Source organism: Bombina bombina, chromosome 5 (assembly GCF_027579735.1).
Source record: "Bombina bombina isolate aBomBom1 chromosome 5, aBomBom1.pri, whole genome shotgun sequence".
Taxonomy (NCBI): Eukaryota; Metazoa; Chordata; class Amphibia; order Anura; family Bombinatoridae; genus Bombina; species Bombina bombina.
The window spans coordinates 16,301,920-16,329,031 of NC_069503.1; the positions used below are offsets into that span (position 1 = coordinate 16,301,920).

Below are 27,112 nucleotides of genomic sequence, written 5' to 3' on the forward strand. Positions count from 1 at the left end.
TTAGCTACTGACATCACTATGTGAGACCTTATAGCTAATGACATCACTATGTGACCTTATAGCTAGTGACATCACTATATGAGACCTTAGCTACTGACATCACTATGTGAGACCTTATAGCTACTGGCATCACTATGTGAGACCTTATAGCTACTGGTATCACTATGTGAGACCTTATAGCTACTGGCATCACTATAAGAGACCTTAGCTAGTGACATCACTATATGAGACCTTATAGCTAGTGACATCACTATGTGAGTCCTTATAGCTACTGACATCACTATGTGAGACCTTAGCTAGTGACATCACTATATGAGACCTTATAGCTAGTGACATCATTATGTGAGTCCTTATAGCTAGTGACATCACTATATGAGACCTTAGCTACTGACATCACTATATGAGACCTTAGCTACTGACATCACTATATGAGACCTTAGCTACTGACATCACTATGTGAGACCTTATAGCTAATGACATCACTATGTGAGATACTACATTACAGTGGTGTCAGTATTTGAAAGCAAGCATCACGATGGCGTCATTATGTGAAACCCTATAGCTAACTACATCACTATGAAATAGCTACATCAGTAACGTCATTGTTTTAAGCCTAGCAACATGATGACATCATTGTGTGAAACAGTATATCTACTTACAACACGATATAACATAGCTACGTCAGTGACGTCATTAATTTAAGCCTAGCATAATGATGACGCTATTGCGACCTCTTCAACTATAAACATCACAATGACGTAACCAGATGTAATACAACAACTTAGAATAAAAGCTTTTTATCGAAATGCCGGATTAAGGTTGTATAACTAGACTTCTCACACCGAGACATAAATACACCGTCCGGAACACCCCGAGCACCAGGCAGACGGCGATATCGCTACCACACGGGAGCCATTACTAACAATGCGCGCGCTGCTTGCCGGGACTTGTTGTTGTCAAATGCGTGTTTACAACTGTGGATTATTGAACAGGGACAACATTTCCCAGAATGCATTGTGGAGTAAGGATTCAGGCCGCAATATTATGGTAGCCTGAGAGTCCGTGCGGCTCAGCCTCAGAGCCGGACATGCTGCAGTGCCAGGTGAGCAGGGGGCACTGTGTGTGAGTGCCAGGTGAGCAGAGGGCACTGTGTGTGAGTGCCAGGTGAGCAGTGGGCACTGTGTGTGTGAGTGCCAGGTGAGCAATGGGCACTGTGTGTGTGTGAGTGCCAGGTGAGCAGGGGGCACTGTGTGTGAGTGCCAGGTGAGCAGGGGGCACTGTGTGTGAGTGCCAGGTGAGCAGTGGGCACTGTGTGTGTGTGCCAGGTGAGCAGGGGGCACGGGGTGTGAGTGCCAGGTGAACAGGGGGCACTGTGTGTGTATGTGAGTGCCAGGTGAGCAGGGGGCACTGTGTGTGAGTGCCAGGTGAGCAGGGGGCACGGGGTGTGTGTGAGTGCCAGGTGAGCAGGGGGCACTGTGTGTGTGTGAGTGCCAGGTGAGCAGGGGGCACTGTGTGTGTGTGAGTGCCAGGTGAGCAGGGGGCACTGTGTGTGTGAGTGCCAGGTGAGCAGGGGGCACTGTGTGTGTGAGTGCCAGGTGAGCAGGGGGCACTGTGTGTGTGAGTGCCAGGTGAGCAGGGGGCACTGTGTGTGTGAGTGCCAAGTGAGCAATGGGCACTGTGTGTGTGTGAGTGCCAGGTGAGCAGGGGGCACTGTGTGTGAGTGCCAGGTGAGCAGTGGGCACTGTGTGTGTGTGCCAGGTGAGCAGGGGGCACGGGGTGTGAGTGCCAGGTGAACAGGGGGCACTGTGTGTGTATGTGAGTGCCAGGTGAGCAGGGGGCACTGTGTGTGAGTGCCAGGTGAGCAGGGGGCACGGGGTGTGTGTGTGAGTGCCAGGTGAGCAGGGGGCACTGTGTGTGTGTGAGTGCCAGGTGAGCAGGGGGCACTGTGTGTGTGAGTGCCAGGTGAGCAGGGGGCACTGTGTGTGTGAGTGCCAGGTGAGCAGGGGGCACTGTGTGTGTGAGTGCCAGGTGAGCAGGGGGCACTGTGTGTGTGAGTGCCAGGTGAGCAGGGGGCACTGTGTGTGTGAGTGCCAGGTGAGCAGGGGGCACTGTGTGTGTGAGTGCCAGGTGAGCAGGGGGCACTGTGTGTGTGAGTGCCAGGTGAGCAGGGGGCACTGTGTGTATGCGAGTGCCAGGTGAGCAGGGGGCACTGTGTGTATGTGAGTGCCAGGTGAGCAGGGGGCACTGTGTGTGTGAGTGCCAGGTGAGCAGGGGGTACTGTGTGTGAGTGCCAGGTGAGCAGGGGGCACTGTGTGTGTGAGTGCCAGGTGAGCAGGGGGCACTGTGTGTGTGAGTGCCAGGTGAGCAGGGGGCACTGTGTGTGTGAGTGCCAGGTGAGCAGGGGGCACTGTGTGTGTGTGAGTGCCAGGTGAGCAGGGGACACTGTGTGTGTGTGTGTGTGAGTGCCAGGTGAGCAGGGGCACTGTGTGTGTGTGTGTGTGCCAGATAGGCAGGGGGCACTGTGTGTGGGTGCCAGGTGAGCAGGGGACACTGTGTGTGTGGGTGCCAGGTGAGCAGGGGGCACTGTGTGTGTGTGAGTGCCAGGTGAGCAGGGGGCACTGTGTGTGTGTGAGTGCCAGGTGAGCAGGGGGCACTGTGTGTGAGTGCCAGGTGAGCAGGGGGCACTGTGTGTGTGTGTGCCAGATAGGCAGGGGGCACTGTGTGTGGGTGCCAGGTGAGCAGGGGACACTGTGTGTGTGGGTGCCAGGTGAGCAGGGGACACTGTGTGTGTGAGTGCCAGGTGAGCAGGGGGCACTGTGTGTGTGTGAGTGCCAGGTGAGCAGGGGGCACTGTGTGTGTGTGAGTGCCAGGTGAGCAGGGGGCACTGTGTGTGAGTGCCAGGTGAGCAGGGGGCACTGTGTGTGAGTGCCAGGTGAACAGGGGGCACTGTGTGTGTATGTGAGTGCCAGGTGAGCAGGGGGCACTGTGTGTGTGAGTGCCAGGTGAACAGGGGGCACTGTGTGTTTATGTGAGTGCCAGGTGAGCAGTGGGCACTGTGTGTGTGTGAGTGCCAGGTGAGCAGGGGGCACTGTGTGTGTATGTGAGTGCCAGGTGAGCAGGGGGCACTGTGTGTGTATGTGAGTGCCAGGTGAGCAGGGGGCACTGTGTGTGTATGCGGGTGCCAGGTGAGCAGGGGGCACTGTGTGTATGCGAGTGCCAGGTGAGCAGGGGGCACTGTGTGTGAGTGCCAGGTGAGCAGGGGACACTGTGTGTGTGTGTGTGTGTGAGTGCCAGGTGAGCAGGGGCACTGTGTGTGTGTGTGTGCCAGATAGGCAGGGGGCACTGTGTGTGGGTGCCAGGTGAGCAGGGGACACTGTGTGTGTGGGTGCCAGGTGAGCAGGGGGCACTGTGTGTGTGTGAGTGCCAGGTGAGCAGGGGGCACTGTGTGTGTGTGAGTGCCAGGTGAGCAGGGGGCACTGTGTGTGAGTGCCAGGTGAGCAGGGGGCACTGTGTGTGTGTGTGCCAGATAGGCAGGGGGCACTGTGTGTGGGTGCCAGGTGAGCAGGGGACACTGTGTGTGTGGGTGCCAGGTGAGCAGGGGACACTGTGTGTGTGAGTGCCAGGTGAGCAGGGGGCACTGTGTGTGTGTGAGTGCCAGGTGAGCAGGGGGCACTGTGTGTGTGTGAGTGCCAGGTGAGCAGGGGGCACTGTGTGTGAGTGCCAGGTGAGCAGGGGGCACTGTGTGTGAGTGCCAGGTGAACAGGGGGCACTGTGTGTGTGAGTGCCAGGTGAGCAGGGGGCACTGTGTGTGTGAGTGCCAGGTGAACAGGGGGCACTGTGTGTTTATGTGAGTGCCAGGTGAGCAGTGGGCACTGTGTGTGTGTGAGTGCCAGGTGAGCAGGGGGCACTGTGTGTGTATGTGAGTGCCAGGTGAGCAGGGGGCACTGTGTGTGTATGTGAGTGCCAGGTGAGCAGGGGGCACTGTGTGTGTATGCGGGTGCCAGGTGAGCAGGGGGCACTGTGTGTATGCGAGTGCCAGGTGAGCAGGGGGCACTGTGTGTGAGTGCCAGGTGAGCAGGGGGCACTGTGTGTGAGTGCCAGGTGAGCAGGGGGCACTGTGTGTGAGTGCCAGGTGAGCAGGGGGCACTGTGTGTGAGTGCCAGGTGAGCAGGGGGCACTGTGTGTGTGAGTGCCAGGTGAGCAGGGGGCACTGTGTGTATGCGAGTGCCAGGTGAGCAGGGGGCACTGTGTGTATGCGAGTGCCAGGTGAGCAGGGGGCACTGTGTGTGTGAGTGCCAGGTGAGCAGGGGGCACTGTGTGTGTGAGTGCCAGGTGAGCAGGGGGCACTGTGTGTGTGAGTGCCAGGTGAGCAGGGGGCACTGTGTGTGTGAGTGCCAGGCGAGCAGGGGGCACTGTGTGTGTGTGTGAGTGCCAGGCGAGCAGGGGGCATGGTGGGTGTGTGAGTGCCAGGCGAGCAGGGGGCACTGTGTGTGAGTGCCAGGCGAGCAGGGGGCACTGTATGTGAGTGCCAGGCGAGCAGGGGGCACTGTGTGTGAGTGCCAGGTGAGCAGGGGGCACTGTGTGTGAGTGCCAGGTGAGCAGGGGCACTGTGTGTGAGTGCCAGGTGAGCAGGGGCACTGTGTGTGAGTGCCAGGTAAGCAGGGGGCACTGTGTGTGAGTGTCAGGTGAGCAGGGGGCACGGGGGGTGTGTGTTAGTGTCAGGTGAGCAGGGGGCACTGTGTGTGTATGTGAGTGCTAGGTGAGCAGGGGGCACTGTGTGTGTGAGTGCCAGGTGAGCAGGGGGCACTGTGTGTGTGAGTGCCAGGTGAGCAGGGGGCACTGTGTGTGCGTGTGAGTGCCAGGTGAGCAGGGGCACTGTGTGTGCGTGAGTGCCAGGTGCGCAGGGGGCACTGTGTGTGTGTGTGAGTGCCAGGTGAGCAGGGGGCACTGTGTGTGCGTGTGAGTGCCAGGTGAGCAGGGGGCACTGTGTGTGTGTGTGAGTGCCAGGTAGGCAGGGGGCACTGTGTGTGTGAGTGCCAGGTAGGCAGGGGGCACTGTGTGTGGGTGCCAGGTGAGCAGGGGACACTGTGTATGTGAGTGCTAGGTGAGCAGGGGGCACTGTGTGTGTGAGTGCCACGTGAGCAGGGGGCACTGTGTGTGTGAGTGCCAGGTGAGCAGGGGGCACTGTGTGTGCGTGTGAGTGCCAGGTGAGCAGGGGGCACTGTGTGTGTGTGTGAGTGCCAGGTAGGCAGGGGGCACTGTGTGTGTGAGTGCCAGGTAGGCAGGGGGCACTGTGTGTGGGTGCCAGGTGAGCAGGGGACACTGTGTATGTGAGTGCTAGGTGAGCAGGGGGCACTGTGTGTGTGAGTGCCACGTGAGCAGGGGGCACTGTGTGTGTGAGTGCCAGGTGAGCAGGGGGCACTGTGTGTGTGTGTGAGTGCCAGGTGAGCAGGGGCACTGTGTGTATGTGAGTGCCAGGTGAGCAGGGGGCACTGTGTGTGTGTGTGAGTGCCAGGTGAGCAGAGGGCATTGTGTGAGTGCCAGGTGAGCAGGGGGCATTGTGTGTATGTTAGTGCCAGGTGAGTAGGGGGCACTGTGTGTGTTAGTGCCAGGTGAGAAGGGGGCACTGTGTATGTATGTGAGTGCCAAGTGAGCAGGGGGCACTGTGTGTGTTAGTGCCAGGTGAGAAGGGGGCACTGTGTATGTTAGTGCCAAGTGAGCAGTGGGAACTGTATGTATGTGAGTGCCAAGTGAGCAGGGGGCATGGTGTGTATGTGAGTGCCAGCTGATGAGGGCATGAGCTTTATATGTGATATTGAGCAGGAGAGGACTGGATAGTGTGTGAGTGCCACTGTCTCAGCACCATCTACACCCAGTAACAGAGGGCATAAGGTTTATATGTGAGAGTGATCAGGAGAGGGCTGGATAGTGTGTGAGTGTCACTCTCAGTACCATCTACACCCAGTAACAGAGGGCATGAGCTTTATATGTGAGATTGAGCAGGAGAGGACTGGATAGTGTGTGAGTGCCACTGTCTCAGCACCATCTACACCCAGTAACAGAGGGCATAAGGTTTATATGTGAGAGTGAGCAGGAGAGGGCTGGATAGTATGTGAGTGCCACTGTCTCAGCACCATCTACACCCAGTAACAGAGGGCATGAGGTTTATATGTGAGAGTGATCAGGAGAGGGCTGGATAGTGTGTGAGTGTCACTGTCTCAGTACCACCTACACCCAGTAACAGAGGGCATGAGGTTTATATGTGAGAGTGATCAGGAGAGGGCTGGATAGTGTGTGAGTGTCACTGTCTCAGTACCACCTACACCCAGTAACAGAGGGCATGAGGTTTATATGTGAGAGTGATCAGGAGAGGGCTGGATAGTGTGTGAGTGCCACTGTCTCAGTACCATCTACACCCAGTAACAGAGGGCATGAGGTTTATATGTGAGAGTGATCAGGAGAGGGCTGGATAGTGTGTGAGTGTCACTGTCTCAGTACCACCTACACCCAGTAACAGAGGGCATGAGGTTTATATGTGAGAGTGATCAGGAGAGGGCTGGATAGTGTGTGAGTGCCACTGTCTCAGTACCATCTACACCCAGTAACAGAGGGCATGAGGTTTATATGTGAGAGTGATCAGGAGAGGGCTGGATAGTGTGTGAGTGCCACTCAGTACCATCTACACCCAGTAACAGAGGGTATGAGGTTTATATGTGAGAGTGATCAGGAGAGGGCTGGATAGTGAGTGAGTGTCACTGTCTCAGTACCACCTACACCCAGTAACAGAGGGCATGAGGTTTATATGTGAGAGTGATCAGGAGAGGGCTGGATAGTGTGTGAGTGCCACTCTCAGCACCATCTACACCCAGTAACAGAGGGCATGAGGTTTATATGTGAGAGTGATCAGGTGAGGGCTGGATAGTGTGTGAGTGCCACTGTCTCAGTACCACCTACACCCAGTAACAGAGGGCATGAGGTTTATATGTGAGAGTGATCAGGAGAGGGCTGGATAGTGTGTGAGTGTCACTCAGTACCACCTACACCCAGTAACAGAGGGCATGAGGTTTATATGTGAGAGTGATCAGGAGAGGGCTGGATAGTGTGTGAGTGTCACTGTCTCAGTACCATCTACACCCAGTAACAGAGGGCATGAGGTTTATATGTGAGAGTGATCAGGAGAGGGCTGGATAGTGAGTGAGTGTCACTCAGTACCACCTACACCCAGTAACAGAGGGCATGAGTTTTATATGTGAGAGTGATCAGGAGAGGGCTGGATAGTGTGTGAGTGCCACTGTCTCAGTACCATCTACACCCAGTAACAGAGGGCATGAGGTTTATATGTGAGAGTGATCACGGGAGGGCTGGATAGTGTGTGAGTGTCACTGTCTCAGTACCACCTACACCCAGTAACAGAGGGCATGAGGTTTATATGTGAGAGTGAGCAGGAGAGGGCTGGATAGTGTGTGAGTGCCACTGTCTCAGTACCATCTACACCCAGTAACAGAGGGCATGAGGTTTACATGTGAGAGTGATCAGGAGAGGGCTGGATAGTGTGTGAGTGTCACTGTCTCAGTACCACCTACACCCAGTAACAGAGGGCATGAGGTTTATATGTGAGAGTGATCAGGAGAGGGCTGGATAGTGTGTGAGTGCCACTGTCTCAGTACCACCTACACCCAGTAACAGAGGGCATGAGGTTTATATGTGAGAGTGATCAGGAGAGGGCTGGATAGTGTGTGAGTGCCACTGTCTCAGTACCACCTACACCCAGTAACAGAGGGCATGAGGTTTATATGTGAGAGTGATCAGGAGAGGGCTGGATAGTGTGTGAGTGTCACTTTCAGTACCAGCGACCAGTGAGCAGGGGGCACTGTGTGTGTGTGTGTGAGTGCCAGGTGAACAGGGGGCACTGTGTGTGTGAGTGCCAGGTGAGTAGGGGGCACTGTGTGTGTGAGCGCCAGGTGAGCAGGGGGCACTGTGTGTGTGAGTGCCAGGTGAGCAGGGGGCATTGTGTGAGTGCCAGGTGAGTAGGGGGCACTGTGTGTGTTAGTGCCAGGTGAGAAGGGGGCACTGTGTATGTATGTGAGTGCCAAGTGAGCAGGGGGCACTGTGTGTGTTAGTGCCAGGTGAGAAGGGGGCACTGTGTATGTTAGTGCCAAGTGAGCAGTGGGAACTGTATGTATGTGAGTGCCAAGTGAGCAGGGGGCATGGTGTGTATGTGAGTGCCAGCTGATGAGGGCATGAGCTTTATATGTGAGATTGAGCAGGAGAGGACTGGATAGTGTGTGAGTGCCACTGTCTCAGCACCATCTACACCCAGTAACAGAGGGCATAAGGTTTATATGTGAGAGTGAGCAGGAGAGGGCTGGATAGTGTGTGAGTGCCACTCTCAGTACCATCTACACCCAGTAACAGAGGGCATAAGGTTTATATGTGAGAGTGAGCAGGAGAGGGCTGGATAGTATGTGAGTGCCACTGTCTCAGCACCATCTACACCCAGTAACAGAGGGCATGAGGTTTATATGTGAGAGTGATCAGGAGAGGGCTGGATAGTGTGTGAGTGTCACTCTCAGTACCATCTACACCCAGTAACAGAGGGCATGAGGTTTATATGTGAGAGTGATCAGGAGGGGGCTGGATAGTGTGTGAGTGTCACTGTCTCAGTACCACCTACACCCAGTAACAGAGGGCATGAGGTTTATATGTGAGAGTGATCAGGAGAGGGCTGGATAGTGTGTGAGTGTCACTGTCTCAGTACCACCTACACCCAGTAACAGAGGGCATGAGGTTTATATGTGAGAGTGATCAGGAGAGGGCTGGATAGTGTGTGAGTGCCACTGTCTCAGTACCATCTACACCCAGTAACAGAGGGCATGAGGTTTATATGTGAGAGTGATCAGGAGAGGGCTGGATAGTGTGTGAGTGTCACTGTCTCAGTACCACCTACACCCAGTAACAGAGGGCATGAGGTTTATATGTGAGAGTGATCAGGAGAGGGCTGGATAGTGTGTGAGTGCCACTGTCTCAGTACCATCTACACCCAGTAACAGAGGGCATGAGGTTTATATGTGAGAGTGATCAGGAGAGGGCTGGATAGTGTGTGAGTGCCACTGTCTCAGTACCATCTACACCCAGTAACAGAGGGCATGAGGTTTATATGTGTGAGTGATCAGGAGAGGGCTGGATAGTGTGTGAGTGCCACTCAGTACCATCTACACCCAGTAACAGAGGGCATGAGGTTTATATGTGAGAGTGATCAGGAGAGGGCTGGATAGTGAGTGAGTGTCACTGTCTCAGTACCACCTACACCCAGTAACAGAGGGCATGAGGTTTATATGTGAGAGTGATCAGGTGAGGGCTGGATAGTGTGTGAGTGCCACTGTCTCAGTACCATCTACACCCAGTAACAGAGGGCATGAGGTTTATATGTGAGAGTGATCACGGGAGGGCTGGATAGTGTGTGAGTGTCACTGTCTCAGTACCACCTACACCCAGTAACAGAGGGCATGAGGTTTATATGTGAGAGTGAGCAGGAGAGGGCTGGATAGTGTGTGAGTGTCACTCAGTACCATCTAAACCCAGTAACAGAGGGCATGAGGTTTATATGTGAGAGTGAGCAGGAGAGGGCTGGATAGTGTGTGAGTGCCACTGTCTCAGTACCATCTACACCCAGTAACAGAGGGCATGAGGTTTATATGTGAGAGTGATCAGGAGAGGGCTGGATAGTGTGTGAGTGCCACTGTCTCAGTACCACCTACACCCAGTAACAGAGGGCATGAGGTTTACATGTGAGAGTGATCAGGAGAGGGCTGGATAGTGTGTGAGTGTCAATCAGTACCATCTACACCTAATAACAGAGGGCATGAGGTTTATATGTGAGAGTGAGCAGGAGAGGGCTGGATAGTGTGTGAGTGTCACTGTCTCAGTACCAGCTACACCCAGTAACAGAGGGCATGAGGTTTATATGTGAGAGTGATCAGGAGAGGGCTGGATAGTGTGTGAGTGTCACTCAGTACCATCTACACCCAGTAACAGAGGGCATGAGGTTTATATGTGAGAGTGATCAGGAGAGGGCTGGATAGTGTGTGAGTGTCACTCTCAGTACCATCTACACCCAGTAACAGAGGGCATGAGGTTTATATGTGAGAGTGATCAGGAGAGGGCTGGATAGTGTGTGAGTGTCACTCAGTACCATCTACACCCAGTAACAGAGGGCATGAGGTTTATATGTGAGAGTGATCAGGAGAGGGCTGGATAGTGTGTGAGTGCCACTGTCTCAGTACCATCTACACCCAGTAACAGAGGGCATGAGGTTTATATGTGAGAGTGATCAGGAGAGGGCTGGATAGTGTGTGAGTGCCACTGTCTCAGTACCATCTACACCCAGTAACAGAGGGCATGAGGTTTATATGTGTGAGTGATCAGGAGAGGGCTGGATAGTGTGTGAGTGCCACTCAGTACCATCTACACCCAGTAACAGAGGGCATGAGGTTTATATGTGAGAGTGATCAGGAGAGGGCTGGATAGTGAGTGAGTGTCACTGTCTCAGTACCACCTACACCCAGTAACAGAGGGCATGAGGTTTATATGTGAGAGTGATCAGGTGAGGGCTGGATAGTGTGTGAGTGTCACTCTCAGTACCATCTACACCCAGTAACAGAGGGCATGAGGTTTATATGTGAGAGTGATCAGGAGAGGGCTGGATAGTGTGTGAGTGCCACTGTCTCAGTACCATCTACACCCAGTAACAGAGGGCATGAGGTTTATATGTGAGAGTGATCACGGGAGGGCTGGATAGTGTGTGAGTGTCACTGTCTCAGTACCACCTACACCCAGTAACAGAGGGCATAAGGTTTATATGTGAGAGTGAGCAGGAGAGGGCTGGATAGTGTGTGAGTGTCACTCAGTACCATCTACACCCAGTAACAGAGGGCATGAGGTTTATATGTGAGAGTGAGCAGGAGAGGGCTGGATAGTGTGTGAGTGCCACTGTCTCAGTACCATCTACACCCAGTAACAGAGGGCATGAGGTTTACATGTGAGAGTGATCAGGAGAGGGCTGGATAGTGTGTGAGTGTCACTGTCTCAGTACCATCTACACCCAGTAACAGAGGGCATGAGGTTTATATGTGAGAGTGATCAGGAGAGGGCCGGATAGTGTGTGAGTGTCACTGTCTCAGTACCATCTACACCCAGTAACAGAGGGCATGAGGTTTATATGTGAGAGTGAGCAGGAGAGGGCTGGATAGTGTGTGAGTGTCACTCTCAGTACCATCTACACCCAGTAACAGAGGGCATGAGGTTTATATGTGAGAGTGATCAGGAGAGGGCTGGATAGTGTGTGAGTGCCACTGTCTCAGTACCACCTACACCCAGTAACAGAGGGCATGAGGTTTATATGTGAGAGTGAGCAGGAGAGGGCTGGATAGTGTGTGAGTGTCACTCTCAGTACCATCTACACCCAGTAACAGAGGGCATGAGGTTTACATGTGAGAGTGATCAGGAGAGGGCTGGATAGTGTGTGAGTGCCACTGTCTCAGTACCATCTACACCCAGTAACAGAGGGCATGAGGTTTATATGTGAGAGTGAGCAGGAGAGGGCTGGATAGTGTGTGAGTGTCACTCAGTACCACCTACACCCAGTAACAGAGGGCATGAGGTTTATATGTGAGAGTGATCAGGAGAGGGCTGGATAGTGTGTGAGTGCCACTGTCTCAGTACCACCTACACCCAGTAACAGAGGGCATGAGGTTTATATGTGAGAGTGATCAGGAGAGGGCTGGATAGTGTGTGAGTGTCAATCAGTACCATCTACACCTAATAACAGAGGGCATGAGGTTTATATGTGAGAGTGAGCAGGAGAGGGCTGGATAGTGTGTGAGTGTCACTGTCTCAGTACCAGCTACACCCAGTAACAGAGGGCATGAGGTTTATATGTGAGAGTGATCAGGAGAGGGCTGGATAGTGTGTGAGTGTCACTCAGTACCATCTACACCCAGTAACAGAGGGCATGAGGTTTATATGTGAGAGTGATCAGGAGAGGGCTGGATAGTGTGTGAGTGTCACTGTCTCAGTACCATCTACACCCAGTAACAGAGGGCATGAGGTTTATATGTGTGAGTGATCAGGAGAGGGCTGGATAGTGTGTGAGTGTCACTCTCAGTACCATCTACACCCAGTAACAGAGGGCATGAGGTTTATATGTGAGAGTGATCAGGAGAGGGCTGGATAGTGTGTGAGTGTCACTCTCAGTACCATCTACACCCAGTAACAGAGGGCATGAGGTTTATATGTGAGAGTGATCAGGAGAGGGCTGGATAGTGTGTGAGTGTCACTCAGTACCACCTACACCCAGTAACAGAGGGCATGAGGTTTATATGTGAGAGTGATCAGGAGAGGGCTGGATAGTGTGTGAGTGTCACTGTCTCAGTACCACCTACACCCAGTAACAGAGGGCATGAGGTTTATATGTGAGAGTGATCAGGAGAGGGCTGGATAGTGTGTGAGTGTCACTCAGTACCACCTACACCCAGTAACAGAGGGCATGAGGTTTATATGTGAGAGTGATCAGGAGAGGGCTGGATAGTGTGTGAGTGCCACTGTCTCAGTACCATCTACACCCAGTAACAGAGGGCATGAGGTTTATATGTGAGAGTGAGCAGGAGAGGGCTGGATAGTGTGTGAGTGTCACTCAGTACCATCTACACCCAGTAACAGAGGGCATGAGGTTTATATGTGAGAGTGATCAGGAGAGGGCTGGATAGTGTGTGAGTGTCACTGTCTCAGTACCACCTACACCCAGTAACAGAGGGCATGAGCTTTATATGTGAGAGTGATCAGGAGAGGGCTGGATAGTGTGTGAGTGCCACTGTCTCAGTACCATCTACACCCAGTAACAGAGGGCATGAGGTTTATATGTGTGAGTGATCAGGAGAGGGCTGGATAGTGTGTGAGTGCCACTCAGTACCATCTACACCCAGTAACAGAGGGCATGAGGTTTATATGTGAGAGTGATCAGGAGAGGGCTGGATAGTGAGTGAGTGTCACTGTCTCAGTACCACCTACACCCAGTAACAGAGGGCATGAGGTTTATATGTGAGAGTGATCAGGTGAGGGCTGGATAGTGTGTGAGTGCCACTGTCTCAGTACCATCTACACCCAGTAACAGAGGGCATGAGGTTTATATGTGAGAGTGATCACGGGAGGGCTGGATAGTGTGTGAGTGTCACTGTCTCAGTACCACCTACACCCAGTAACAGAGGGCATGAGGTTTATATGTGAGAGTGAGCAGGAGAGGGCTGGATAGTGTGTGAGTGTCACTCAGTACCATCTACACCCAGTAACAGAGGGCATGAGGTTTATATGTGAGAGTGATCAGGAGAGGGCTGGATAGTGTGTGAGTGTCACTGTCTCAGTACCATCTACACCCAGTAACAGAGGGCATGAGGTTTACATGTGAGAGTGATCAGGAGAGGGCTGGATAGTGTGTGAGTGTCACTGTCTCAGTACCACCTACACCCAGTAACAGAGGGCATGAGGTTTATATGTGAGAGTGATCAGGAGAGGGCTGGATAGTGTGTGAGTGTCACTGTCTCAGTACCACCTACACCCAGTAACAGAGGGCATGAGGTTTATATGTGAGAGTGATCAGGAGAGGGCTGGATAGTGTGTGAGTGTCACTCTCAGTACCATCTACACCCAGTAACAGAGGGCATGAGGTTTATATGTGAGAGTGAGCAGGAGAGGGCTGGATAGTGTGTGAGTGTCACTGTCTCAGTACCAGCTACACCCAGTAACAGAGGGCATGAGGTTTATATGTGAGAGTGATCAGGAGAGGGCTGGATAGTGTGTGAGTGTCACTCTCAGTACCATCTACACCCAGTAACAGAGGGCATGAGGTTTATATGTGAGAGTGAGCAGGAGAGGGCTGGATAGTGTGTGAGTGTCACTGTCTCAGTACCACCTACACCCAGTAACAGAGGGCATGAGGTTTATATGTGAGAGTGATCAGGAGAGGGCTGGATAGTGTGTGAGTGTCACTCTCAGTACCATCTACACCCAGTAACAGAGGGCATGAGGTTTATATGTGAGAGTGAGCAGGAGAGGGCTGGATAGTGTGTGAGTGTCACTGTCTCAGTACCAGCTACACCCAGTAACAGAGGGCATGAGGTTTATATGTGAGAGTGATCAGGAGAGGGCTGGGTAGTGTGTGAGTGTCACTCTCAGTACCACCTACACCCAGTAACAGAGGGCATGAGGTTTATATGTGAGAGTGATCAGGTGAGGGCTGGATAGTGTGTGAGTGTCACTGTCTCAGTACCACCTACACCCAGTAACAGAGGGCATGAGGTTTATATGTGAGAGTGAGCAGGAGAGGGCTGGATAGTGAGTGAGTGCCGCTGTCTCAGTACCAGCTACACCCAGTAACAGAGGGCATGAGGTTTATATGTGAGAGTGATCAGGAGAGGGCTGGATAGTGTGTGAGTGCCACTGTCTCAGTACCATCTACACCCAGTAACAGAGGGCATGAGGTTTATATGTGAGAGTGATCAGGAGAGGGCTGGGTAGTGTGTGAGTGTCACTCTCAGTACCATCTACACCCAGTAACAGAGGGCATGAGGTTTATATGTGAGAGTGATCAGGAGAGGGCTGGATAGTGTGTGAGTGCCACTGTCTCAGTACCATCTACACCCAGTAACAGAGGGCATGAGGTTTATATGTGAGAGTGAGCAGGAGAGGGCTGGATAGTGTGTGAGTGTCACTCAGTACCACCTACACCCAGTAACAGAGGGCATGAGGTTTATATGTGAGAGTGATCAGGAGAGGGCTGGATAGTGTGTGAGTGTCACTGTCTCAGTACCATCTACACCCAGTAACAGAGGGCATGAGGTTTATATGTGAGAGTGAGCAGGAGAGGGCTGGATAGTGTGTGAGTGTCACTCAGTACCACCTACACCCAGTAACAGAGGGCATGAGGTTTATATGTGAGAGTGATCAGGAGAGGGCTGGATAGTGAGTGAGTGCCGCTGTCTCAGTACCACCTACACCCAGTAACAGAGGGCATGAGGTTTATATGTGAGAGTGATCAGGAGAGGGCTGGATAGTGTGTGAGTGCCACTCTCAGCACCATCTATGCCCAGTAGCAGAGGCTTGGCACTGTTTGGGGTACAGAAGGCTAAGCTTGTGCTGTTGCTGGGATAGCTCACAACCTTTCCCTATCATCATGGTGCTAAGCCTCGGCTGTACCACCAGATGGTGAGCGACTCCTCTCTGTTTCAGATGCCGGTTCAGTTTGATGATGTTGCAGTATATTTCTCGGAGGAGGAGTGGGATTCTCTTGAAGAATGGCAGAAGGAGCTGTATAAGGACGTGATGAAGGAGAACTATCAGACGCTGGTATTTGTGGGTAAGGTTTATTTGCCTTTGCCTTGTTGTATAAAATGACAACACAAACACTTTATATCTAAATTCCTATTAGCTTGTCTGAGCTGTAATGTTCCTCATAGTGAATATGTTTAGCTCTGAGTAATTCAAAACAAACATCCGCCAGCACACGCTGCTCATGTCAGCGCATGCGCTACCTGCATCAGAAGAGAGTAGCTCTGTTATACACTGCCCAGTGCTTATGTCAGTGCATGCGCATCAGATGAGAATAGCTCTGTTATACACTGCCCAGTGCTTATGTCGGTGCATGCGCATCAGATGAGAATAGCTCTGTTATACACTGCCCAGTGCTTATGTCAGTGCATGCGCTACCTGCATCAGAAGAGAGTAGCTCTGTTATACACTGCTCAGTGCTTATGTCAGTGCATGCGCTACCTGCATCAGAAGAGAGTAGCTCTGTTATACACTGCCCAGTGCTTATGTCGGTGCATGCTCATCAGATGAGAATAGCTCTGTTATACACTGCTCAGTGCTTATGTCAGTGCATGCGCTATCTGCATCAGAAGAGAATAGCTCTGTTATACACTGCTCAGTGCTTATGTCAGTGCATGCGCTACCTGCATCAGAAGAGAGTAGCTCTGTTATACACTGCCCAGTGCTTATGTCAGTGCATGTGCATCAGATGAGAATAGCTCTGTTATACACTGCTCAGTGCTTATGTCAGTGCATGCGCTACCTGCATCAGATGAGAATAGCTCTGTTATACACTGCTCAGTGCTTATGTCAGTGCATGCGCTACCTGCATCAGATGAGAATAGCGCTGTTATACACTGCTCAGTGCTTATGTCAGCCTATACGCTACCTGCTTCAGAATCATGGAAACGCTCACTTATGCTCATTAAACAGCAAGTTTATCTGGAGGTGACACTGGCATGAAAGTGAATCAAAAGGACAGTAACACCTTGAGATTTTTATTTAAAATATTTAGCAGTAACCCTGCTACATGTATGTCCCTAACTTGCATTATCAGATAACAGCAAAACTAACATAATGACTGTGGCTTGCCTTCTGTTCTCTAGAACCAAGTATGGACTGACTCTTGCAAAAAAGGCAAATAGTGCTTGGCTATTGAAATATAACTGCAGTAAAAAGGATGTTATTTTGCTTTAAGAATGATCTGATATGTTATTCTATAGCAACACCACAGAAGTGTATTATAATTAGTGTTTACTGACCCTGTAAAGTGCTATAAGTAAATGTTACAAAGTCACAAAGCACAGTTGCTTCAGTGCCTGGAACCAGTAATAAAACTCCATCATATACATATATGATCACCTATGTATTCATCAAGATATGGCCAGAAAAATTTACAGACAGGGAACCTGACCCCCAACAATTGCCACCAGCAGTGCAAGATCAGCTGGCGAAATTCTGTGTAATCTGCACTAGAAGATCGAGGATCACACAGAATCCCTCTTCCCCTGAGGAGATCCGATATACAACTAGACTGGGACCTCCCCCTCTGACCTCCTGTGTAATCTGCACTAGAAGATCGAGGAGCACACAGAATCCCTCATCTCCTGAGGAGATCTGATACACAACTAGACTGGGACCTCCCCCTCTGACTTCCTGTATCTGTGTAATCTGCACAGGAAGATTGAGGAGCACACAGAATCCCTTCTCCCCTGAGGAGATCTGATGTGTAACTAGCCTGGTACCTCCCCCTCTGACCCCCTGTATCTGTGTAATCTACAAAGGAAGATTGAGGAGCACACGGAATCCCTTCTCCCCTGAGGAGATCTGATGTGCAACTAGCCTGGGACCTCCCCTCTGACCTCCTCTATCTGTGTAATCTGCACTGGGAGATTGAGGAGCACACAGACTCCCCCCTCCCATGAGGAGATCTGATATACAACTAGACTGGGACCTCTCCCTCTGACCTACTGTGTAATCTGCACATGTAGATCAAGTAGCACACAGACTCCCCCTCCCCTGAGGAGATCTGGGAGGGACCTCCCCCTCTGATCTTCTGTATCTGTGTAATCTGCACTGGAAGATTGAGGAGCACACAGAATCCCTTCTCCCCTGAGGAGATCTGATGTGTAACTAGACTGGGACCTCTCCCTCTGACCTACTGTGTAATCTGCACATGTAGATCAAGTAGCACACAGACTCCCCCTCCCCTGAGGAGATCTGGGAGGGACCTCCCCTCTGACCTCCTCTATCTGTGTAATCTGCACTGGGAGATTGAGGAGCACACAGACTCTCCCCTCCCATGAGGAGATCTGATATACAACTAGACTGGGATCTCCCCCTCTGACCTCCTGTGTAATCTTTACTGGGAGATAGAGAACACAGACTCTCCCTTCCCCTGAGGAGATATAAATGTGCAACTAGATTGGGACCTTCCCCTCTGACCTCCTGTGTAATCTGCACAGATAGATTGAGGAGAACACAGACTCACCTCCCCTAAGGAGATGATGTAATGTAGAGCTAAACTAAGCTGCAAAGTAACAGTAACCCCATATCTGTTATTCAAAACCCTGGATTTTTTATATAAAAGTGTTGGCAGCAACAAACCAGTGCAGTGTTAACGGTTTTCAGTGACAGGCATTTTGAGCTTTTAACCCTTAGCTGCCATTACACTGTTACTACCCTGCTCATACTCATGGTTAGTGTTGGCTAGTATTTAGAAAGGAAGCTTTTGCTTGTAAGTAATGGCTGTATTTACCGTTATTTTGTCATATTTAATATCTATTTTTGCTTGCTGAAACCACCGCCATTACTGACCTTATAAATTCTGCAGTATCAGCTTTAAGATGACAAAGAGAAGAGTGATGTCCTTCCAGCTTCCTGCTTTCTCTCTGATTGGAATTCCTTTTAGTTCTTCCAGAGATAGATGGGATGAGGTTTGCAAGGGAAATACATGTGTACACACAAAGGAAAATAGTCCTTACAATTAAAGCGCTGATGAATCATTTGGCGCTCTACAAATAACAGATAATAATAATAATATAAGGTGTTTGTGAAACATCTTGTAGTAGGATAAGCCCAATTTCTTTATTTTATACACCAATAGTATGTGCAGTCTGTTTTTCTATGTTTTTGTCTGTATGTCTATCATTATTATTATTATTACTATTATCAGGTATTTGTAGAGAGCCAACAGATTCTGCAGCATTAGTTTATAGTCAGCAGGTCAGATTCTCTGCAGAATGCTTACCTGTGCAAGTTAATGTATTTGCTGCAGATTCAATCTTACCAGTTTCATCCCAAAGTACAAGGTGACCTGCTTTGCTTTCAGTGTTACTGTGCTCTCATGCCTCCTGCTTTCTCTGCCAGTGTTACTTGCTTCACATTTACTTATTATACATGTTAATAGTAAAAGAAAATTACACTGACGCCTTTTGGCAATAATTTTAATTTAAATCACATTATCATGAGTAGATGCTAAGATTGTTAAGTGGGTAGAATGCTGGCTTAAAGATAGTTGACAGAGGGTTTCAATTAATGGAGTACATTCAAATTAGGCGTCAGTTACTAGTGGTGTTCCCCAAGGGTCAGTTCTTGGGCCTGTTTTGTTTAACATGTTCATAAGTGATATTGGAAGTGGGCCTAAGTGGAAGGTTTGCTTGTTTGTGGCTGATACAAAAATTTGTAACAGAGTTAATGTTCTAGGAGGGGTCGATCAAATGAACTATGATATTAAAAAAACAAGTGGACTGGTCAAATAAATGGGATCTGAAATGTAATATTACCAAGAGCAAAATTATGCATATAGGATCCAAAAACCCAAAGGCCGATTATAGTCTCAATGGTACATTACTGACTGTAACTAAAGGAGAAAGAGACTTGGGAATTATTATTTCAGATGATTTAAAAATTTGTACACAATGCAGTAGTGCAGCCAGTAAGGCCAGGCTGTCAGGGTGCCAGGAATCAGACTGAGACGAGAAGTGCAAAAATAATCACACCTTTATTAATAGCAAAAAATAATAAAAGTCCACAAGTCAAATAACAAGCCAGGAGTCAAAACCAGAGCTTGTAGTCAGACGAGCAGAGTCAGGAGCCAAAGCGAATAGTCAGACGAGCCGGAATCAGGAATAAGGAAAACAGCAGAGTCAGGAACAAGCCAGGGATTAGGAACCAGGAAGGACGTCAGGCAGCCAGGTAATACACAGGAACTCTCACAAACAGGTCTGAGACAATGCAAAGGCAAAGCATACTGAACAGATGCCCTTTAAATAAGTGATGACATCACAATTCTGAGACTGCATCCTGTCTCACATGGATGATGCACACCAGTCTGGCCATTAAAGGAAGTGTAGGAAATGAGCAGCATCCCCCACAATGCACCACAGTCAGGAAGAGAGGTGACTAAAATAGCTGCCAGCAGCACATGGCTAACACAACACGGAAAAAACCCTGACAGTACCCTCCCCTCAACGACCCCTCCCCCGCGGGAGGACAAAAGGCTTATTGGGGAAACGGGCATGGAAGGCACGGAGGAGGGCGGGAGCATGAACATCAGAGGAGGGAACCCAAGAATGCTCCTCCGGACCATAGCCCCTCCAGTGAACCAAATACTGTACACGGCCCCCGGACATACAAGAGTCAATAATACTGCTGACCTCATACTCATGGTTGTCAACAAAGATAGGACGGGGACGAGGCAACACAGTGGTAAACCGATTACAAACCAATGGTTTCAAGAGGGAGACATGAAAAACATTGGAAATGTGCATAGCAGGAGGAAGGTCAAGAGCGTAGGCCACAGGATTAACCCGTCAGAGTATTCGAAAAGGACCAACATAACGGGGAGCCAATTTATTGGAAGGCACACGAAAGTTCAAGTTGCGGGAGGACAGCCAAACTCTCTCACCAACCTGGTAGGAAGGTGCGGGCAGACGCATACAATCAGCCTGGAACTGTTGGCGCTGCATAGAACGATGAAGGCAATCCTGAATCTCCACCCACGTGGAACGGAGTTGCCAGACATGCTCCTCCAAAGCCGGAATACCCTGAGACATGAATGAATCGAGCAACAAAAATTGAAGGAAGCATTAATAGCACTATTACGAGCAAACTCTGCCCAAGGTAACAGTTCAGACCAATTATTGTGGTGATCTGAGACATAGCAACGGAGGAACTGTTCCAGAGTTTGATTAGACCGTTCCGCAGCCCTATTGGATTGAGGGTGATATGCCGAGGAGAAGGAAAGCTGGATCCCCATTTGAGCACAAAAGGAACGCCAAAATCTGGAGACAAACTGGCTACCCCGGTCCGACACTATCTCCTTGGGTAACCCATGTAAACGGAAGACCTCCCGGGCAAAAATTGAAGCAAGCTACTGAGCGGTAGGCAGCTTCGTCAAGGGAATGCAATGTGACATTTTAGAAAAACGGTCAACCACCATAAGGATAACAGTATTGCCATTGGAAACGGGGAGCTCGACAATGAAGTCCATGGAAAGATGTGTCCAAGGACGCTCACCATTAGCAATAGGTTGAAGAAGACTCACAAGAAGACGTTGAGGAGTCTTATTCTGTGCACAAACTGAGCAGGAGGCAACATACGCAGCAACATCAGAACGAAGACCTGGCCACCAGAATTGTCGAGTGACAGACCAAATCATTTGGTTCTTGCCTGGGTGACCTACGGCTTTAGGATAGTGGTAAGTATGCAAAAGTTTAGTTCGAAGATTCTCAGGAACAAAACACTTACCACTAGGTTTCTCAGGAGGTGCATTGGTTTGTGCAGCCAGGATCTCCTCCCCCAAGGGAGAAGTCAAATTAGTATGTATGGTAGCCAAAATATGGTCAGGAGGTATAACAGGAGTAGGTACAGACTCCTCCTTGGACAGAGGCGAAAATTGTTGAGAAAGGGTATCAGCCTTAACATTCTTACTACCAGGCAGGTAGGAGACCACATAATTAAACCGAGACAAAAATAGCGCCCATCTGGCCTGTCGGGGCGACAAACGTTTTGCTTCAGATAGATAAGTTAAATTCTTGTGGTCAGTAAGAATGAGCACTGGCACGCTAGTACCCTCAAGAAGATGCCTCCATTCCTTAAGTGCCAAAATTATGGCCAGTAATTCCCTGTCTCCAATTTCATAATTGCATTCCGCTGGAGACAATTTCTTAGAGAAGAAACCACACGGATGCAAGGAACCGTCAGGCGTAGGACGTTGAGACAAGAAGGCACCTACTCCAGTCTCAGACGCATCAACCTCAAGAATGAAAGACAGGACAGGGTTAGGAACTGGAGCGGCAGCAAAGGCAGTCTTAAGACTATCAAAGGCCTTAATGGCAGTAGATGACTAATGGAGTGGATCATTCTCTTTACGGGTCATGTCTGTGATAGGTTTGACCAAGGAAGAAATGTATTTAATAAACTTTCTATAGTAATTGGCGAACCCCAAAAAACGTTGAATAGACCGAAGACCAACTGGACGAGGCCACTGCAGATAACTGGTCAGGATCCATGGAGAACCCTGCAACGGAGATAACATAACCTAGGAAGGTTACTTGAGTCTGATGGAACTCACATTTCTTGAGTTTACAAAGCAGGCCGTTCTCACGTAGTCTCTGAAGAACCCGTGTAACATCAGAACGATGAGCCTCAAGTGTGGGCGAGTGTATGAGGATGTCGTCTAAGTACACCATAACACACTGTTGCAACATATCTCGTAGGACATCATTAATAAATTCCTAGAAAACAGCAGGAGCATTACATAGGCCAAAGGGCATTACAAGATACTCATAATGCCCGCTCCTGGTGTTAAATGCTGTTTTCCATTCGTGGCCCTCCTTAATCCTAACGAGATTGTACGCTCCTCTAAAATCAAGTTTAGTAAAGACCGTAGCTCCCTTAAGGCGGTCAAAGAGTTCCATAATAAGTGGAATATGGTAAGCATTCTTAATGGTAAGATGATTAAGACCCCTATAATCGATACATGGTCTTAACTCGCCACCCTTTTTCTTCACAAAGAAGAAGCCAGCCCCTGCAGGAGAGCAGGATTTGCGGATGATCCCCCGCGACAGAGCATCGGCAACATACTCCTCGATAGCACAATTCTCTGCAACAGACAGATGGTACACCCGGCCCCGAGGAGGAATGGCTCCGGGTTGCAGGTCTATGGCACAATCGTAAGACCGGTGAGGAGGCAACGTACCGGCACGCACCTTGTCAGACACGTCTAGGAACTCTCGGTACTCCTCTGGCAATTGAGATACCGAAGAAGTGCACAAGACTTTAACTGGTTTCCGAAGACAAGTGGAAATACATTGCGGGGACCACAACAAAATTTCGGACCTGCACCAGTCGAGACTGGGATTGTGCTTTTGGAGCCAGGGATAACCCAGAAAAAACTGAAAATGCGGAGAGTTTATCACCTGGAACTGGAGGGTTTCAAAATGGAGAGCCCCAACAGCCATGGACAACGGAGCAGTTTCGTGAGTAACGAGTGCGGGCTGAAGGAGCCTGCCATCAATGGCTTCAATAGCAAGCGGAACGGACCGAGGCAAAACAGGAATGGAGTGCTTTAATACAAAAGCACTGTCAATGAAATAGCCCGCAGCACCGGAGTCAACAAGAGCCTGAGTGACTATGGAGGAGTCCACCCAGGAAAGGACAACCGTGACCAAAGATTTCTCCTTAAGTGGTTCCGGGGACGAGGATAAACCACCCAAGGTCTGCCCCCGACAGGACCTTAGGTGTGAGCGTTTCCCGGCCGTGTAGGACAAGACTTCAAAAGGTGACCCTGTAACCCACAATAGAGCCCCTCCCTCCTCCTAATGGCCCTCTCCGTCGCGAAGAGACGCGTGAATTCCAGCTGCATCGGCTCAGCTGTACCTGGTGACTCGGGACCAGGAGGCATGGGAGGAGAGGGAGGCATGGGTGGGAACGAACACGTAGGAGACAACGGAACAGGAGGCTTCCGCAAGCGCTCCTTGAAAGAGGACCTCTCTCTGAGTCTGATGTCAATTAGGATCAAAAAAGACACCAATGCCTCGAGATCCTCTGGTAAATCTCTGGCAGCAACTTCATCTTTAATCGCATCAGAGAGCCCATGAAAGAAGGCGGCAACAAGGGCTTCATTGTTCCAACCTACCTCTGCGGCAAGCATACGGAACTCAATAGCATACTGAGCAACGGATCTTGTACCTTGCTGAATGGACATGAGTCGTTTAGCAGCAGAGGAGGAGCGAGCCGGAACATCAAATACCCTTCGAAAGGAGGCCATAAATTCAGGGTAATTTGAAATCACAGGTTTATTATTCTCCCACAAGGGATTAGCCCAGGCAAGAGCTGTGTCAGAGAGTAACGAGATTAGAAATCCCACCTTAGCTCTGTCAGAGGGAAACGCCTGAGGTAACATCTCAAAGTAAATGCCCACCTGGTTCAAAAACCCTCTGCACTGAATAGGATTGCCTCCATATCGCTGAGGTAGAGGTGCAGAACCGGACATGCTCCTGGTAGGCATAGGTGCAGCAGCAGAAACAGGAGCAGCCAAAACTTGCGGGACACTTTGGTCCTAATGTGCAGGGCTAGTGCAAATTGATCCAAGCGGTGATGCTGTTCATCCATCATGGAAATTATGGCAGGTAAAGGTGGATTATTAGCACCATCAGGATTCATGGCCTTTGCGTAATGTCAGGGTAACAAGCCAGGAGTCAAAACCAGAGCTGGTAGTGAGACAAGCCGAGTCAGGAGCCAAAGCGAATAGTCAGACGAGCCGGAATCAGGAACAAGGAAAACAGCAGAGTCAGGAACAAGCCAGGGATCAGGAACCAGGAAGGACGTCAGGCAGCCAGGTAATACACAGGAACTCTCACAAACAGGTCTGAGACAACGCAAAGGCAAAGCATACTGAACAGAGGCCCTTTAAATAATAAGTGATGACATCACAATTCTGAGACTGCATCCTGTCTCACATGGATGATGCACACCAGTCTGGCCATAAAAGGAAGTGTAGGAAATGAGCAGCATCCCCCACAATGCACCACAGTCAGGAAGAGAGGTGAGTAAAATGGCTGCCAGCAGCACATGGCAAACGCAACAGGGAAAAAACCCTGACACAGGCGAATACTTGTTTGCATTTGAAGAGGTATTAGTAGCAGAAAAAGCAAGGTTTTTATGCCACTTTACAGATCATTAGTTAGACCAAATCTGGAATACTGTGTAATGTTCTGGAGACCATATCTTCAGAAAGATATAAATAAACTAGAAGCTGTCTAAAAGAGGCCTACAAAAATGGTACATGGTCTAAAATATAAAACGTACAAAGAAAGACTTTATGATCTAAATATGTATAGTTTAGAGGATAAAAAGGAAAAGTAACATGATAGAAACCTTCAAATATATGAAGGGACTTAAAGGGACACTAAACCCAGAAAAAACGTATCTTCAATCAAAATATCGATATATTTTCAATAGTTATGTAATTATCATTGTTTGGCAAAGTATTACCGTTTATTAGTAATCCGTTATTAAAAATCGATTTATTTCCAAACACAGACGGCTTATTATTTTCTATCTTCCAATCCTGAACGATAACCCAGGTTATCAAAATGGCAATTTTTGGACGCTGTGCGCATGCGCGATATCCCAGCACGTCATACTCTACGTCACTCACAGCAGACAGGCAGACCCGCTGTATCGAAATCAGACGGAGCTGATGAATACGCTGAACATAGCAGGTAAGAGCTGAGCGCTGCGCTGCGAGAATCTCCCTAACAATAACGAGCATTCATTTTTTATAGCACATTATGAAAAGTTATGAATGAAACACATATTCATTTCATTAGAATAGATATATTATATAACTTTTATTTTAATCTTGGCACTTTGTGGATATTATAACGATTACTCTGATACTATTAGGAAGATCATTATAGACAGCTATGTTATGGACACTTTCTATGTGCCTGCCATCATATACCTCTATCATATACCACAGTCCTGCATACACAAATATGTATCTAAAGTTAAAAAACCTCATTTGCAAATAAATCAGGTATAAATTTACTAAATTGATATTCTAATTTCTCCTAAGCTTACACTACTGCATACACAAATGAGTAAAGTTAAGAAACATCATTTGCAAATAAGACTCAAGTATAAAGTTACTAATTTGATTAATTATATTATCATTAATCCTAAGACTACAATGCTGCATACACAAATATGTATCAAAAGTTAAAAAAACATAATTTATCTGGGAACTTACCTGATAAATTAATTTCTTTCAATTTGGCAAGAGTCCATGAGCTAGTGACGTATGGGATATACATTCCTACCAGGAGGGGCAAAGTTTCCCAAACCTCAAAATGCCTATAAATACACCCCCCACCACACCCACAATTCAATTTAACGAATAGCCAAGAAGTGGGGTGATAAGAAAGGAGCAAAAGCATCAACAAGGAATTGGAATAATTGTGCTTTATACAAAAAAATCATAACCACCACAAAAAGGGTGGGCCTCATGGACTCTTGCCAATATGAAAGAAATGAATTTATCAGGTAAGTTCCCACATAAATTATGTTTTCTTTCATGTATTTGGCAAGAGTCCATGAGCTAGTGACATATGAGATACAAGGGAGGGATAAAAATAAAGACAGCCAATTCCGCTGAAAAAATAATCCACAACCCAAATCAAAAAGTTTTAATCTTATAATGAAAAAAACTGAAATTATAAACAGAAGAATCAAACTGAAACAGCTGCCTGAAGAACTTTTCTACCAAAAACTGCTTCTGAAGAAGAGAAAACATCAAAATGGTAGAATTTAGTAAAAGTATGCAAAGAAGACCAAGTTGCTGCTTTGCAAATCTGATCAACAGAAGCTTCATTCTTAAAAGCCCAGGAAGTAGAAACTGACCTAGTAGAATGAGCCGTAATCCTCTGAGGCGGGGATTTACCCGACTCCAAATAAGCATGATGAATCAAAAGCTTTAACCAAGATGCCAAAGAAATGGCAGAAGCCTTCTGACCTTTCCTAGAACCAGAAAAGATAACAAATAGACTAGAAGTCTTTCTGAAATCTTTAGTAGCTTCAACATAATATTTCAAAGCTTTTACCACGTCCAAAGAATGTAAAGATCTTTCCAAAGAATTCTTAGGATTAGGACACAACGAAGGGACAACAATTTATCTACTAATGTTGTTGGAATTCACAACTTTAGGTAAAAATTTAAATGAAGTCCGCAAAACCGCCTTATCCTGATGAAAAATCAGAAAAGGAGACTCACAAGAAAGAGCAGATAATTCAGAAACTCTTCTAGCAGAAGAGATGGCCAAAAGAAACAATACTTTCCAAGAAAGTAATTTAATGTCCAGAAAATGCATAGGCTCAAACGGAGGAGCCTGTAAAGCCCTCAAAACCAAATTAAGACTCCAAGGAGGAGAAATTGGCTTAATGACAGGCTTGATACGAACCAAAGCCTGTACAAAACAATGAATGTCAGGAAGATTAGCAATTTTTCTGTGAAACAGAACAGAAAGAGCAGAGATTTGTCCTTTCAAGGAACTTGCAGACAAACCCTTATCCAAACCATCCTGAAGAAACTGTAAAATTCTAGGAATTCTAAAAGAATGCCAAGAGAATTTATGAGAAGCACACCATGAAATGTAAGTCTTCCAAACTCGGTAATAAATCTTTCTAGACACAGATTTGCAAGCGTGCAACATAGTATTAATCACTGAGTCAGAGAAACCTCTATGAC

The 27,112-nt window shown here is 48.8% G+C and overlaps 1 protein-coding gene across 1 annotated transcript in view; it reads left to right on the forward strand.

The window, feature by feature from the left end:
- Positions 1 to 962: 962 nt before the first annotated feature.
- Positions 963 to 27,112, forward strand: part of LOC128659698 (zinc finger protein 783) — a 72,033-nt gene continuing 45,883 nt past the window's right edge. The window contains exons 1-2 of the mRNA XM_053713269.1: positions 963 to 1,102; positions 15,280 to 15,406. Of these exons, the coding sequence (XP_053569244.1) occupies positions 1,088 to 1,102; positions 15,280 to 15,406 (142 nt within the window). The 5' untranslated portion in view covers positions 963 to 1,087. The remainder of the gene's footprint in view (positions 1,103 to 15,279; positions 15,407 to 27,112) is intronic.